Source organism: Lissotriton vulgaris, chromosome 9 (genome assembly GCF_964263255.1).
Source record: "Lissotriton vulgaris chromosome 9, aLisVul1.2, whole genome shotgun sequence".
Lineage (NCBI taxonomy): Eukaryota > Metazoa > Chordata > Amphibia > Caudata > Salamandridae > Lissotriton > Lissotriton vulgaris.
The window spans coordinates 1,103,591,038-1,103,608,559 of NC_141697.1; the positions used below are offsets into that span (position 1 = coordinate 1,103,591,038).

General features: G+C 45.1%; 1 protein-coding gene across 1 annotated transcript in view; it reads left to right on the forward strand.

The window, feature by feature from the left end:
* The first annotated feature begins 8,440 nt into the window (after positions 1–8,440).
* Positions 8,441–17,522, forward strand: part of ATXN7 (ataxin 7) — a 344,046-nt gene continuing 334,964 nt past the window's right edge. The window contains exons 1-2 of the mRNA XM_086939559.1: positions 8,441–8,796; positions 9,851–10,080. Coding sequence (XP_086795685.1) covers positions 8,441–8,796; positions 9,851–10,080 — 586 coding nt within the window. The remainder of the gene's footprint in view (positions 8,797–9,850; positions 10,081–17,522) is intronic.

Consider the following 17,522-nt stretch of genomic DNA (forward strand, 5'->3'; position numbering starts at 1 on the left):
CGCATAAGTAGAACTTAAAATGTTTTATTCCTCAGAAACAGGGCAGGGCTTCTCTCTCTACTACAGAGTAGTTCCTTTCTGAGTCACGGAGTGTACGAGAGGCGAGCGCTACTATGAGTTCTGTTGTGTCCTAAGAAGGTAGACACCAGGATCTAGGATGAATATTTAAGTCTTCTTTATTATCTCTCAGTCCAAGTTACATCAGTCTTGACTCCAGCCAGCCTAGTGTGGTACCAGCCTCTCAAGGAGCAGCTTGCCTAGCTGCTCAGCCCATCTCTAACACACAACACTCATCCACTCAAACACCCAGGCATTCCACGCATCACAGGCACACCAACATTCCGTAATCAACTCACACTCTGGCTGAACAGCTAGGCGCAGCAGGGCTGGAGTACATGCAAACACGCATTAGTAGGGTATAACATTTTCCCTTTTTCTTTAAACAGAAACAAAAGGAAACAAAATAAAACAATGGGAGAACTATACACAGGTAAAGTAAATAATGGAACGAATCTCAAAGATGCAGCCAAAAGACAGAACATCAAAGAAAAGAGAACCATTAAAACAAGAAAGGATGGTTAAAATACAGCATCATAAGATTGCGCAACAATATCCGCCATCCTCCTCCATGCAAAGATATGAAAACTATTTGTAGAGTGAGCAAATAGTGCAATTCTGTAGGAATATAAAATGTAACATTCAAAGTAAACACTGTAAGCAAATGCATACAGACGCAAAGGGCAACACAACCTGCAACAACAATCCCTTATGTAAGGAAACAAAATGCATATGGGTCGTCACCAATAGAAACACCTGTGTAGGGATGTACGTTGGTAATGCGCACAACTGCAAATGGAGACTAAGTCCATATCCCAACCCAGTGTAAGGGTTGACCTAAATCTAATATGGGAACTAACCAATGCCCAACCCCCTTTTTGAGGTTACATACCCCCATGTAGGAGTAACAAACAGACCCATTGTAACAATTAACCTGGATCGAATATGGGAACTAACCCATGCCCAACCCCTTTGTAGAGGTTACATACCCCCATGTAGGAGTAACAAACAGTAAAAATTAAAGAGAAAAATAATCCACAATGATCTCTCGTGTATGGGAATAATGTGATGACCACCCACAAGAACTCAAGGAAGAACCATCCCTCGAAAAACATAAACTTGTGGCATCACGATTTCTTTCAATCTTTCACAAAGCTAATACTAAAACTATTCCGTTAACTGTAGAGCACTATTGCACTGTGCCCCACACTGGTGAGCGATATCTCACCCGAGTTGTGAAAGGTCTGGACCTATGTAAAGGAATAAAAAAAACACAAGCACTTGTGTGCGGAGTCACACAAATCATCGCTGCACTGTGGGGACACAAGAACAACATACGTCACCTTAAACCAAGACCAGTACATAAGTAAAAACACATTACAGATCTAGAACTTCAGTTCTTGACGGCACTGCATGTTCAATCCATGGCACATAAGAGTTACAGGACACCTCAGAACCCATAGCTTAATGGATCCAATTTAAAACAGTGAGCAAAAATGGAACTTAACCTAAATGAACATAATCGAAAAGATTACCCCTGGTCCTGGCGAGATGAGAGGTCTTACAAATTCACACATCAGTCATTACCTCCAGTGAAACAGCTCCGACATACATGAAACGGAGGATTCCACTCAGAGAATGTCCAGACAACATTATATTGTCATGTCCAAACACCAAAAATACAGCGATATCCACGGACACCATGAGGCCACCAAAAAACAGTTATAACAAGAAGACAGCTGAATGTACCTTTATCTTGCATTGGAGAAGGTTCACACAAACAGCTGTATCCTCAAAATGCTGAAAAAAAAACGCCGCCAAAGATGATGTAAGCTGACAAACCTGAGATGCACCATGCCGCACTGGACCTCCAAAAGGAACCTCCCAGAAGACGATGATTCCTCAGCCGCCTCCATACCAAGAAAACACTGTGTTTTACCCGGACTCCTTTGAGTTCAATAAAAACTTTATTGCGGCAAGTGAAGAAAACAGCGTGGTTGGCAAAATGCGGAGAAGGCCGCCAACCACAAGATGGTGGGATGTTGTAGACGTCCCACCGGATGGCTTCAGGCGTATCTGTGCATCCAGCTTCTGAGACGGCAGAACACAGTGAACAAGATGGAACGTCACAAAGAAACCAAACAAGCATTTACAATGCAATGGTTTCGCCTTTGTTAAAGTTTGAGCTTTTGGTATTGCTTTTGACAAATGGTCTTTTCTAACTTCTTTGAATTATGTGTAAAACGTTGATGTGCTTTACTTTACACAGAAATATGGATTGCATTTATAATGCAATTAGTTGCAGATGCACAGTGAATTAGAATACATGTTATTTCCTAAAGCATGTTAGCATGTTAGTGAAGCCAGGAGTGTAAGAGAAGACAGGAGAGCGAGGGCAAGAAGGAGAGATATGGAGAATTTGTGCAAGAGAAGAAGTGATAGATATAGAAGTTAAGGAGAGCAGGAGTAAGAAGGAAGAAGGAAGAGATGTCAAAAGGAAGAGAGGGCAGGAGAGAGAGGGAGGGCAGGAAGGAAAAGAGGCAGAATGGAGAGGGAGTGCAAGAAGGAGTGGGAGGGCAGGAGGGAAGGTAGGAGCGTGTGAGAGAGGGCAGAAAGGAGAGGGGGGGCAGGTAGGAGAGGGAGGGCAGGAAGGAGAAGGATGGCTAGAGGAGGAGAGGACAGGAAGGAGAGAGAACAAGAGGGAGATGGAGGACAAGAAGGTGAAAGAGAGTAGAAGAGAGCTGGAAAGGGAGGGCAGGAGAGAGTAAGAAGGCAGAAGAGAGAGGGATGGCAGAAGAGAGAGAAAGCAAGAAGGAGGACAGATGGAATAGAGTGAGAGAAGGCAGAAGGGATAGGGAAGACAGGAAAGAAGAAGATAGCAGGAAGGAAGGCAGGAGCGAGAGAGTGTGCAAAAAGGAGAGATAAAGAGAGAAGGATAGAGATTGAGGAGAAAATGGGGAGGTAGATGGAGAGTGAAGCCAAGAGTGTGAGAGAAGACAGGAGAGAGAGGGCAAGGAGCACATGTGATAGACACATTTGGAAAGGAGCAGGTGAAAAACATCAATCGAAGTGAGTGTTAACACGTTCTTTGCATCCTCAGGGAAGAGCTGTCTGAAGCAGCAGTGTCACGGCATTCATCATCATTACATCTGCAATAGGGAAGTTCATACTGATTGTTATCAGCATTCAAAGTGGCCCAATCACCGGGCCAGCAAACACTGCATGCTTCGTTTTCAGGGGGAACCGTGGGCATTTTGGGCGGGTGTTCATGTGCGCAACTTTGATCCACGCGACAGGAAGCAGCCTTTGGGGAGCAAGTAATCCTCAAGCAGGGAAGCTGTGCGAAAGTGGAAAACACAAGGGGGAGGCCCGAAGAATAAACAGTAAATTACCGTCCCTCTCTCAGCCATAAAGAACCCTTTATGAATGTTATCAAAACGTGTTTGCCAAAGTCTGGAGGGAAACCACAGATATACAGGAAATCAAAATCACTTGTTCTGCCCCAGACACGCTTAGGGCCACATTTGCATAAGATAATTTCAGGCCAACACACAAGAGGTGTATTATGCCACTATGCTAGGTTATATGGTTTAGACTGCCAAGAGGTGTATTATGCCACTATGCTAGGTTATATGGTTTAGACTGCCATGTGTACAACTGACAATCGTTTACATCTGAAATACACTTTCGTGCAATAATGTGTATCAACCTTTATTAATGTGAGCTCATGCTTACTTGAGACTCCTGTAGATGGCATGTGGCAGTTTTAGAGTAAGACCACAACATATGCTCTGACTGTCCCAACGCACCGCACCCGCCGCCCGAGTACAAGAGGCGCCTGGTTCACTGCTCGATGCATCATGCCTGATAATAATAGGAGTTTGTTCGGATTTAGATTATTGCACTAAAAGAGTTCGGGTAACTAACTCTGTGCACAGTAAGGTGTGTGCCATAAAGCAAGTCCCTTTGCAAATCTAGTAGAACCCGAGATGACTCTGTGGAATCAAACATACCTTTTCTCTGGGAAGGTGAACGGTCCACCCGTTCTGGGCTTCACTCAGCACAGAATGAAACACGCACTAAGCACAGGCACACGGACAGCAGGTAGGGGGTGGGCGGTCAACGGGCAAACGGACAGCGGGAGGGGGTGGGGGGGGCGGTCAACAAGCAAACGGACAGCGGGAGGGGGGCGGGTTAACGGCACACGGACAGCAGGAGGGGGGTGGGGGCGCGGTCAACGGGCAAACGGACAGCGAGAGGGGGGCGGGTTAACGGCACACGGACAGCGGGAGGGGGGAGGGGGCAGTCAATGGGCAAATGGACAGCGGGAGGGGGGCAGGTTAACGGCACACGGACAGCGGGAGAGCAGCGGGGACGGGCTCGCAGCTCTGGGAAGCGATTTGCTTGCCTGCGAGCCCGACCTAACATCACCCGGCTGCAGTGCCGCGTGGCACCTCGGGAGGGAGTCGACTTCTGGTTCGTAGGTTGAGGATGGAAGGGGGCATCATCAGGAGTCCAGGAAGGTTGGAGGGGTGTCACCCAAGGTGCTGGAGACCCTCCTAAAACAAAGGAGATAAAAGGCCGGGGTCTCTTTGTCCCTTCACCACGGTGTCCGGTGGATCGGAGACGCAACAAACTGCCGGGGGGCATACGGAGTGGCGGCGACCTGTCGATCAGAGCATCCAGGGGAGGGGGCCCTTTATCTGCATAGGTGTACATGGTAGCAGGAAGCGAAGGCCCAGCATTAAGCCAGCGTAGCGCTGTGCGGGAGTGGGAATGCTGCACTGAACTTTGACCAGCGTCGATGCAGAGGCGGGGCCCAGGGCGCGATCGGGGAACAACGGAGGCCCAGCAAGTAGCGGGCATTTAGGCAATGAGGCACCAAAAATAAACAAGCATTCACCTGGGGAACAACGGAGGCCCAGCACAGAGCGGGCATTTAGGCAATGAGGCACCAAAAATAAACAAGAACTCACCTGGGGAACAACGGAGGCCCAGCACGGAGCGGGCATTTCGGCAACCCCGCCCACGGCCGCATGACGTTGCAGAGGGAAGAAATCGCGGGAACGCCCCCGAATCTGGTCCGGCCTTGACGGACAGATCCGGCTTCCTATGGCTAGCCTCCATTTATGGAGCTAGCCAATGTGAGCCGGGGGACGTTCCTATATCCCATATTGTAATCATTAGATTTCGCCTGCGCGAACTGCTTGCGCAGTAACGCCAGGCGAAACCTAAAAGGGTGCAGGTAAGGCTGCCCGCAAGCAGAGAATGGCGCGCGCCTTCATTTTAAAACCACTAGAAGGCTGTTGAATAACGTTCACTGACTTGAAGTCTAGGCTGGGCCCATAAACAAAAGATAAAATTTGACTCACCACACCAGAGCAAGGCTGTGATGGTTTTATCCAAATGCGATCCAGGGAAAATATAGAATATGTATTTATGATGATGGTAATAACAATAATGACACAATATCTCCAGCACACCAAAATTGACAAGCCACTCCATTGCACTGTTCATTGTGGGATTTTTTTGTAGCCCGATGTGCATATACGCTCACCTCTGCGAATCTAAAATACATCCAAGTGCCCAGTATGACTCCTTAGTGGTCCCCGCTCTGAGACTGAGATTAGAGTGTGTCAAACACTGTGGCTGTTTTGCTGACGCTTGTCCTGACGCCTTTGGAAATTCTGCATTGGGGCGCCGTCATTCTTCGAGTACGAGATCCTCTTCCACAGCTGTATCCTGCATATCCACCCTGTGGAGGACCACAATTACCAGGGTGCAACGCGACCACACAGGTGTTTTGGGTTCCGCTGATGAGGGTAGGCACCGGACCATCTTCGCGCATAAAGCGCAGCCTCTACCCCCCTGCAGCGCGGGATGTGCACGGGACGTGCCGGGCGAAGCCCGGGCCAAGGGCGGGCCCCTCTGAGCCCGTAGGTGACTGAAGGAGACTGGGGATGGCCCACCCTATTTACATCTTTCATAGTACAAACCGGTTAGCTCTTTTCGTGCAACTTCGCATTTGTATTTGTTTTTATTATAATCTTGATGTTATTCTGAAATAATGAGTAAAATTAAGCGCAAGGGGGGAGGAGGGCCTGGAGTAGTGGGAACCTTAGATGCTTTTCTGTCACGAGCCGAGTCAGTTTTAATACATGATAATCAGCTGACAGAAAGGAGACTGTTTTTAGAACGCCAAAGACTTCCCATTGAAGCCGTATCATCAACCCCATCTGTCTCTGTACCTGAATCTAGTGTAGTAGCTGATCGTACCAGCTCAGTGAGCTATATCTCCCCTGTGCACCAGCAAAACGGGCACACCACGGTAGCCAGCTTAGACAGCACTATACCAAGATCGACTGTATCACCTGCCAAGGTACTAACTCGCCTGCAAAGGTCCACATAGGTCTCAGGTGGGGAACAATTTCATAAAAAAAGGAAAGCGCGTGGTTTGCCAAAAACAACGCAACAGGCTTCCAAAATTGCAAAATGTAAGGCTGTAACACTTGGTAATGAGGGAGGCCCAAAGGACGTATTGACTCAGTCTACATCGGGTACTGGTAACACTAGAAATGGTGAGATAGATTCACAAATGCACAGTAACCACGAGTCTGACATTATAAGAAGGGTCGAAGAAAAGCTTATTGCTTTGTTAGATCCACTTTTGTCGAAGCTCTCAGGAATAGATAAAAGGCTGGCGAAAATCAAGCAGAATCTATTCAGTATTCCCCAAACTTCGAGTGGGCTTGTGCAAACAGGACTGATTGAAACCAGACAAGAAAGTATGATCAATACCAGATTGCCTAATAATGTAGCTGCATGTCCTCCCCATAGTGGAGAGAGGGCTTCCATGGTTAACCCTATGGTTATACCCCCACCTAATGTAAATCCATCACATAGAGGGGGTTTATTGGGTCCTCAGGCCCCCCGCAGCTACAGCGGCGGTCGTGAGTACTAGCATGTCCCTACACCTTCCACCCGAAGCTACTCCTTATACAATAGTATTAGCGAATGTACCAGTGCTTCCTCCATGTGCTCATGAACAATGGTCTTCAGTAAGAACAAGGCTCTACATCTGTTAAACTCTAGATCTGGAGTCGGAAACCCTTTATTTAGCGAATTCAAAATGGTGCGTTGAATTCCCTGGGTTGGTAAATCCCAGAAGGCTTTTAATGGAGACTGTGTGATCCTAAGCGTTAGGTCCCCACATTTAGTTCAGACACTACTAGAGAGGGCAGTGTCTGACCATTTAAGCAAGTATGATATCAACATACTTCCGTTGGTTTGTTTTTTAATCGAACCCACGATGGCCATGCAAGAGGAAGGGTAGATTTCAGGGACTAAGATTTTTCTTTAGGCCCCTACAATTACACGGTTCCCACACCAAATAGGTTCAAAGCCTTTTCTACTCTGGAGGATAATGATGGACTTGGACTAAACTCACTCCTTATTAGTTCAGACACACCTACATGAGAAGAGTTGGGTGTGGTTGAATGTGTAATAGAAACTCAGGAGTTTCCATATTAACTCCACCAACTGTCTACAGGAGTGAGAGAACTGTGGTTGATAACTTGCTGAGTGAGGTTGGGGAATGCAGATCACCGCCAACAAGTATTCCCATATACGAAGGGGTCTCTGGCACCCTGTGCAGAGGAAAAAAGTCTGTCCCTACAACAGAATTAAAATTAGTTTCTTGGAACGTAGCAGGGTTAAGATCCAAGATTTACTCAGGGAATAGGTCTGCTTTTATAGAAGGCCACGATATAATGACTTTCCAGGAAACCTGGGCTGTGGATCATGTATATCGACAGGGTTATATAATTTTTTCGAAGAAAGCACAGGGGGTACAGAGTGGAAGACCCATGAGGGGCCGCACAACATGGGCGAGGCAATCAGATTGCTACAGGGCAGAGGAATTGTATATCCACAGCGGGGATATTTTAATAATCAGAATACAGATGGTAAATGCTCCTGATTTGTTGCTCATTGATGTTTATGCTAGTGGGATGCAAGGGGGAAAAGCTTTCCCCACTGTCGCCCTCCTAGATATGTTTTTAAATAATCATAGAGGTGCAAATAATTTGATAATTGTTGGTGATTTTAATTGCTCCTTTGAAAAACTTGATGTAAATGATGGTAATTTTAGCTCGGAGGAGGATGCCCAGTGGAATATTCCACACTTGGATCTTCCTCCTATCGAAAAAAATGGACAGGGGCAGCCCTGCAAATAAAAGTGTTTTGTTTGGAACAGGGGGTTAAGGCCACTAACGGGAGAACAGTCTCCGATAAACAGGGGTCGCAAACCTTTAACAACGGGTTGCGCAGCAGCTGTATTGACTATATTCTCCTTAACAAGGAATTCTGGCCTTCCCTTATAGACATGGAAGTTCGAGAGCGGATCGAAAGCGACCACAACCCCCTAGTGATTTCCATGCATCCGACGGTCGCTCCTATTGTTGCCAGTCAGGTGTCTGGAATTGGCCACGTAGAAGCACTTCTAACTAATGATATAAGGAGAGTTAAATGGTCAAATGTTATCAAAAAAGAAGAGCATTTAGAGCAGATGAGTGAGCTGGTTGCTAGTGCGTCAGCTACTCACCAGAACTGTACTAACCAAGAAGAGGTCAATCTAAAAGTTTTACAGGTCCACAGTACATTTTTTAATGAGCTTATAGGCTTTTTTATCACCACAGTTGAAAAACCTCAGAATCATTCTGGATTTAAGGCTGCAGCCTGGTACGACCAATCTTGTCGAATGGCCTACAGAATACTAGCCAGGGCAATTAGATCTAAAAATAGGGGTGACATAAAAAAGGCAAGGGCAGGGTATACGTTGGCCCAACACCAAGCCAAAAGGGACTGGGATGAACAACATTGGGCTGATCTGCTTAAGGCATGTTCAGGGAGAAGCATGGTCACTTTCTGGCGTCTAGTGAAATGGGGTAGGGGTGAACCAGGCTGGGTGCCAGTGAACCATGTAGCACCCAGACAGTGGGTATTTCACTATAAGGCCCAGTTCGCCATCACAGATGTGGTACAGGAACAATTTGACCTGCCACCTCTTTTATCTACTCTGCACTTTACTAAGAAAGAGGTGGAAATAGCATTAAAGTCAGTCCCAGGAGGTAGGGTGCCTAGGCTCGACTGTATTCCCGCGGATCTGTTCCTTCACAATATATCTAACTGGGCATCCTATATCCAGCTCCTCGTGAATGCTACAGCAAGTGGAGCACCCATGCCAGATACATGGTCAGGAGCAGAAATTCTCTCGATTTTTAAGAAAGAAGACCACTCCAACCCAGGTAATTATAGGCCCATAAGCCTTATTGACTGTATACAGAAAGTCTCAGCTAGGATGGTACTGAGTCGAATCCAGACCCGGATTGATGAATTTGATATTTTGTCTCCACTCCAGGCGGGTTTCCGTTCATGTACCAGCACCATTGAACAGGTTTTTAGATTTAGTTTGGTTTATTGGTGTGTAGTAATCATAGGCAGGGGAACCATCTACGCAGCTTTTGTTGGCCTTAAGTCGGCTTTTGATCTTGTTCCACGCATTAAGATGTGGAGAGCTTTCGTGGAATTAGGTATGCCCCTAGAGATATTGGCTTTTTGGGTTAAAGTCAGTCAAAAAGCTTTATTTCGGCTTTTGGGTTACTCTTCATGACGCCAATTATGCGTAGGTACGTTGGGACACGCAGGGGAGTGTCACTCAAAGGTTCCCAATAACGAAGGGGGTTCGAAAGGGGTGCATTTTAGCACTAACTCTCTTTTCTCTGTATATTAATAGGGTAGTACAGTACTTTCTGAACCACCCTACTGATGCTCCAACCTTAGCAGGTATGAAGATCCCGTTGCTTATGTTTGCAGACGATACCTTAATACTCTCAAAGACACAAAAGGGCTTACAGTCTGCCCTAGCGAGATTTGAGGAGTTTTGTCAGGACCACGATCTCCAAGTGAACGTGGAGAAAACTAAATTTATGATCCTACACATATACAAGGTTATAAATGGTAGAGGTAAATGAAGGAAGGTACTCTGGAACAGACTCAGAACTTTACACATCTGGGGGTAAGCAATGGTAACAAACTCAGCTGGAAGCCTCAGATTCATCTACCTACTCTCAAGCACGTCCAACTTTCAGGTGCCCTGCTGAAGGAGCAGCATCTCTCTTACACCAAACCTATTGCTCCAGCACTAAAAATATATAATTTAAAAATTAGAGCCTCTGTCCTGTACGGGACTGAATTGTGGTGCTTTGCCAATCTAGCTCCCCTAGTAACAGCCCAAAACTAATTTCTGAGGACATTTATGGCCTCCCACAGTCTACAACATTATCACCCCTATTTTTGGACTTGGGTTGTTACTCTATTGATGATGTGGTACAGTATAGACCAATGGCATACTGGAGAAGGCTCTGGGTTACACCAGAGCATTCCCAATATGCACAGGAACTTTTGGAAGTTAGGGAGGCTGACGGTATGGGTAAAATCTCGTGGCTGAGGCGGGAAAAACACACTCTTTGCGAGATGGGGCTGAGAAGACTGGGTAATCCCGCTGAAAATCCCTTCCCTGCGAAGAGTGCATTTAAGGCAGCGTATTGGAACATGATTATAATGAAGCGTTTCTCTGCCTTAACCAGACCATCATTATCCAGAGACTTTCTAGAGCATAAGCAGGAAGCGGAGTATGAAAACTACTGGGATCTCATAACCTCTACTAAAGATAGGAAACTTTATCATCAATTCAGGGTGGGTTCACTTCCCACCAATTTAGTTACTAGTAAATGGCACACCCCGAACCATAGTAAATGCCCATCCTGCCCAAGCCAAAACCAATCATTGGCACATATTTTATTCGCATGCCCAGCATATAAAACTGCCAGGAATAGATGGCTGAAACCCATATGTTCAAACTTGGGCACTAGGCTAAGCAGTGAAGCACTTAGGATCTTAAAAACATCTACTAACGAATCCATAGTGATCGCTGTTGCCAAGTTTCTAGGTTGGATGTGGGCTATACGTGCAAATGAGAGGTGGCACTGCTAACTGCTTCCTTGTATTCGTGTTAAGGGTAAATACATTTTGTATTTTGTATCATGTTGTAATAGGATAGAATGTATTGAACCTGATAGGTTTCGTGATCATCTGTATCTGCCTTGGTGGCAGTTATTCTAGAGCTTCTTTTAGAGTTTTTAGATATTTATTATATATTTATGTATTTCATCATCGTTACTTTTCATGTATATTAATGTTTTAACGCTCAAATCGGTACATTTTGTTTATGTACCTTACCATCATGTATTAACTGAACTTGTCTTTCATGATTTTAAATCGAAATAAAGACTTAATGACTTGATGAGCAACTTCTGTAGTATGCCACTGGGTTTAATGTCCTTCCTAGTGTAGAAAAAGCACATACCTTGATGATGCCAAACCACATAACTGACTTTGGCTCACTATCAACATGCAGCAAAAGTCAGTTAAATACCAGAAATTTTCCATCTGTGCAGCCACCGCAAGCTGTTTGTTCTGATCTCCTTTTATCATGCAGCAAATGTCAATTAAACCCCAGAAATTCTCCATTTGTGAAGTCACAGCACGCTGTTTGATCTGACCTCTTTTTTTACGAGGAATCCCACATTTTGCCTTTATATTAATGACACTAAAGACTCTGTAGCGTGATGTGGCTGTAACACCAACAACTGGTTGTAATGAAGCTACGCATCCAACTCACAAAACACTTTTGTAGGTAACCATGTGGCTGGAACACCAGATGTGGCTGTAGAGTGACTACTCCTCCAACTCACTGTAATCCTTTAAGTACAAAACGTTGTGGCTGGAACACCAAATGCAGTTGTAGTTGCACTACTCCTCCAACTCGCTGTAGTATTCCCAGGCTGTACTGTCAGTTGGTGGTGACACTGCTCGCCGGGGCTGTCCGTTGGAAGGACACTGGTGGGGCTGGCGCTGGCTTGCCTGGAAATACTTTCTTACTTGATGAAATTGCTTGTGGGATCTCTTGTTATCTCTTGAAGTTTCTTTGTAGTCCCTTTGTTTCTGTGCTGTACCAAGAGTCTTTAGGGTCCAAGTCCGCTCGTCGCCAAAATATGTTGTGTCCTATGAAAGTAGACACCAGGAGTCTTCTTTATTATCTCTCGGTCAAAGTTACATCAGTCTTGACTCCAGCCAGCCTAGTGTGGTACCAGCTCCACCAAGAGCAGCCTTCCTAGCTGCTCAGCCCATCTCTAACTCACAACACTCATCCACTCAAACACCCAGGTATTCCACGCATCACAGGCCCACCAACATTCCCTAATCAACTCACACTCTGGCTAGGCAGCTAGGGGCAGCAGGGCTGGAGAACATGCAAACACGCATTAGTAGGGTATAACACGTTCTTTCCCTCTGATGACCTGAGAGTTGCACCTAGACCTTTGTTGCTGGCGTCAGTGGTTAGAATGGTCTTCCTGGAAGGGTCGAAATTACATAACTAGGGGGCACTTAATATGTTTTTTTTAATGTTATCAAAGGCTACTTGGCGTTTCTCTAGCCATTTGTATGGCGTATGGTTTTTCATGAGTTATCTGGAGAGGTTGGCAAAGTTCTTGACTTATCTGGGCATGTATTCAGCAAGCCCTAGGAAGGATAAAAGCTCGTTAGGTGGTAGGTGCATGAGCTTTTTCAACAGCATCAAGGAGGCTCAATTTAAGTTTAAATCTGTCTCTTGATATGGTGTTCCCAAGATAATCAACTGTTCCCACCCCGATTTGCATTTCTCTTCTTTTAGGGTGAATCCCGCCTCTTTGAACCTGTCGAGAACAGTTCTGAGAAACGAGTTGTGTTCTTCAGGTATGGCCCCGTATATCAAGACATCATCTTGGAAGCACATGGTTTTGGGTACCCCTTCCAATATGTGCTGCATTTTTTGGTGGAATACAGCTGCCGCTGAGGAGAGCCCAAACGGCATCCTGAAGAACATGAACAACCCCAGCGGAGTGGTAAAGGCTGTTAATTCTCTGGAGTCAGGGTGTAATTCTACCTGATGGTAGGCATTAGATAGATCCAGAACACTAAAGCAGGTGGCTTCCCCCATGGTACTTAAAACCTTGTGGATGCGTGGTGGAGGGTGTTTTTTATGATGATGTTATTGTTCAGATCCCTGAGGTCGATGCACAATCTAATGTCATCCGCTTGGGCTTTTTTAGCAATGACCGCCAGGGAAACCCATGCGGTGCAATCCAAGGGTTGTATTATACCTAGTGTCTGTAACCTGGCTAATTCAAGTTTAAGGGGTTCCCACATAAGGGCAGGTATGGGCCTTGTTTTGTGTGTAAAAGGTTTAGCATTGGGTTCCAATTTTATTTTGTGTTGTAAATTCTTGAGGAGTCCTACCTCGGAAGTGAATACCTCGGGGAACACTTTGAGGAATGTTTTACCCGGGATGTACAAGTCAATAGTAAGCACTTGTTCTGGGTTGTTAGGGTTGAGTTTTATGCCGAATTCTTTTTGGTGTTGCCATCCCAAAAGATTGACCCCTCTTCCACTATGTAGACTTTCCTTAGGGTAACACAGTCTTTGAAAGTAATGTGATTTTTAACCATGCCCTTCAAGGAGATAGAATCCCTAGAGTAGCTGCTAGGGGAGATGTCAGCTTTTATTAACTCACTTTCTTTGCAAATGTTCACATTTTTAAATTCTGATATGTTCACAAAAGTGAAGGGGGAACATGAATCCACATACATATTGACTTTCTTGCCATCCAACCCAATTTCACATTGTGGGTAGTTTATTTGGTAGCTCGTATTAGAGTCCCGAACCTGGAATACAATTTTCTTAACTGACTGGATTTTTGTGGCAGGTGTTGCCTCAGCACTATTTTATTAAGTAGACTGTGACACACCCTAGCTAAGTGGCCTCTCTTATTACACTTCTTGCACAAAGCTGTTATGGCCTGGAAATTCAAGTTGTTGGCCAGGTGGTTACTGTTACCACAACAGTAACATTTAAGCTTGCTAGGGTTGTTGTCACAAGCTGGGTTAAAGGTTTTTTCACTTTTGATTTTGCATATTGTATTTTCTGTGAGAGGATCAACAAACTCTGACACCGGACTCTGGTCCGAATGGGAATGGTCTGGGTGGACAGGACTTGGCCTAATTTCTTTCATACAGAGGGTGGTATGTTAAATGAATTTGGCTAATTCAATTTCCTTTTGTAGATTAGGTTGTTTTTGCAGTAATTGTTCTGTATTTTCCCATTATTGGTGCACCTCACCAGTTTATCCCTTATTATGGAATCATTGAGCTCACCAAACTCGCATATCTCACTTAAATCTCTTAGGACAGCTACGTAGCTTGAAATGCTTTCATGTCTTCCTTGTACTCTACAGAAAAACTTGTGGCATTCCAGAACAATGTTAATTTTGTTTCCGAAGTGTATTTTCAATTTTATCAATGAGGTTTCGTAAGCATCTTCCTCTTCCTCTAGGTCTGGTTCTGGTAGGGTGTCGAAAACTTTCCTCCCATGGGTACTCAGGTTGTGAAGAAGAATGGGTTGTTTCCTTAAGGCGCTGAATTTCTCCCTCCCAATGGCAATAAGGTATGACCCAAAGATCTTGATCCATTCTTTCAAAGGATGGTTGAATTACCCACACTCATTCAGGGAGGATGGGTCATGCTTCCAGCAGCCATGGTTGGATACAAATGGTAAGGGTGGAAAACAAGGAGAAGGAGAAGCTTCGGATGCTGTGCGTGCCACCACAAGGATGACTTTAGCCGAGATGGAGGAAATGCCCAGAAGAATGACAAACAAAGTCCCTTTAAAAGTGTGTGATCACTGTAGAAGAAGTGGCACACAGGGAAATAGTGTGTGCATCACCGTAAAGGAAGAATGTGAAAAATAGTAGTCAAAAGGAAGATATGCCCAAATGAATGGCACTCACAAAGGTATGTGTGTCACCTAAAAGATGGAGTGAGCGTGTCACTTTGAAATCTTCAGACACGCAAAATGGTGTACGCGTCACTGCTGAGTGGAATAGAATGAACAATAATAGAGTTGCTCCAAAAGATAGACGATGAAAAGGATTCGATGAGGGAAAGTAAGCGTGTCACTAAAGAGACAGACAAAATGGTTTGCGCGTCACCGCAGGATGGAAGAGAATGAAAGATATTAGGCATTACTCCGAAAGATACGGTGAAGATGGTTTGTCATGAAAAGTGAGCGTGTCACTGAAGAGACACGCAAGCTGAGGTGCGTGTCAATGCTGAAAGGGAGATAAAATACTCTGATGATGGAGGAGATAAGCGTTTGAGTAAGTAGGGGCGTAGATAAAGAACAGACGCCCAAAGCTGTACCCACTTCAAACCCCGGGAGGAGAGTAGGCAGTCCAGGAAACACGGAGACAGGAGTGGCACTCACAGGACCTACCCAGAGGATATGCCCCAATGTGTCACTGGAGATCGTCTGAGAAATAGGAAAAAAACATGTAGGCGGTCCGGAGAAGTAGAAAAGGAGGGAGCGTCCACAAACGAATCCACCTCCAGGCGTCACCAGAGACTCCAGAATACGGAAGGGGAAGCACAGGTGACAGGACTTTCGTAAAATTGCCAGCTGAGAGGGATTTCTACGGGTGGCAGTATATGTAACAGGAGAATTGGGGAGCCATCAGGAAAAACATTGAGGAGAGATTCCGTTATTGTGAGAAGGAAAGTCTCTCAGATTCACCATGGAAGTTCACCCGGTGTCCTGCAGGTCGTCTGGGAGTAATGGGACAGACAGTACCTTGACCTTGTGGGCCACAAGGTAATATCTTGACACAACGTGGTGGAAGAATTCAGAAGGGAAGGATAGCCGTTCTGCTCCCTTACGCAGACCAGACGTCGCCAGTGTTACAAAGTGGACTGGAAACAGGTAGGTGAAGAACTCCTTTATTACGGCCTCCCCTCTGCCATCACAGGTACATCGAGCACAAGGCACAGCACACTTAGAACTCCGCCAGTCAGGCTGCTCTTGTCAACATTCCAAGGCAGCCTCTGGCTTAACAGAAGGAATGTACCAAGAGGGTAAAACGGGGTGGGGAACAAAGGAGAAACCAAGGATAAGGTTTCCAAAGAGTCCCACATTAATAAACCTAAAGAAAAGAGATTATAAGATGTTTTTGCACAAGATGTTTATATCTTTCCACAACAGATGCTGTACTTTTTCAGGAGCATTCGGTTAGCTAGTGAATAGGCATTTGTTATGTATTAGACAACTGATAGTGAGGTTCTCACTTAGAAGAGAAGAGATGGCAGGAAGCACAACTTGAAGACATGATGCTGATGTGCATTGTGAAGACATCAGAAACTAAGTAGTTTACCCGCTCCCAGAAAATACTGGACACTGATTGGTTGGTGTGAACATGGAATGCAAGATTTGTTGCTATTGATGTTTTGTAGACACTTTCCAGCTTTTGCTATTTGCCATAGCTTAAGTGCTGAGAATTCATGCCTCTGTGACTTTATTCTCTCATCAGAGCCCTTCCTTTGAGTTTCTGAAACTGACACCTTCCTTCCTCTTATTGAAGAAAATGGTCTTTTGTGCCAAAAGTCCCATTCATTTAGATGAGGGATTTTCCTTTATGGAACACACTTGCTGAACTGTCTTTATTGTATTTTAATTCTTTCTAATGTGGTATTTAAGTTGTCTTGAAATATCAATTAATGGATTATTTGAATCTGCAACAATGACTATATTTAATACTTAGTAAATGTATAGATCCATTTGAATTAATTAGTTAACAAAACCTTTTTAACTCACCAAATCTCTATCGAATCTTGTGAAGCCCCAATTGGACTTCACTGTTCATGATGTGTGATGTAAATGATTAGTTCCTTATGACATGAATCTAAACTACTGCAAGGGAATGACTGACGTGGTGTGCTATGTCTCCCACCAGGTTGTAGCTGCTACCACCATCCCAAGTCAGGAGCAGTGCCATGATCTTAGCCCTGGTGACAGGGTCCTAATGAAAAAAAAAGTGTTAGAAAATGATGTTTAGAGCCAAGGTGGAACACTACCTATCAGGTGATCTGGATCCTCAACACTGCTGTGAATAGCGGTGGGATACCAAATTGGTTTCACACTTCAAACACCCAGAGGGGGAGGTGCCCACTTGACATTCGAGCCAAGTCCACAACATTCTGTGTCCGCACATCCTGAAGCACCAGGGAAGGGTGACATCCATCAGAATTCCTGATCTATCCAGGTAACTAAAATCTCGCAAAGTGGTGTGGAAGAATACCCAGAAGACGAAGATCTGAGACCTGAAAAAGCGGTTGGAGCAGAATCACCACTAGTGTAACTGAATAACCCTTGGTGAAGGAACAAGTGTGAGGGGTGAGAGACTTCTAAGGAAGGAAGGAAGAATAGCCAAGGAGTAGGAGGCAACTAAAATCTAGTGTGTCTGTTGGATGCATACCACA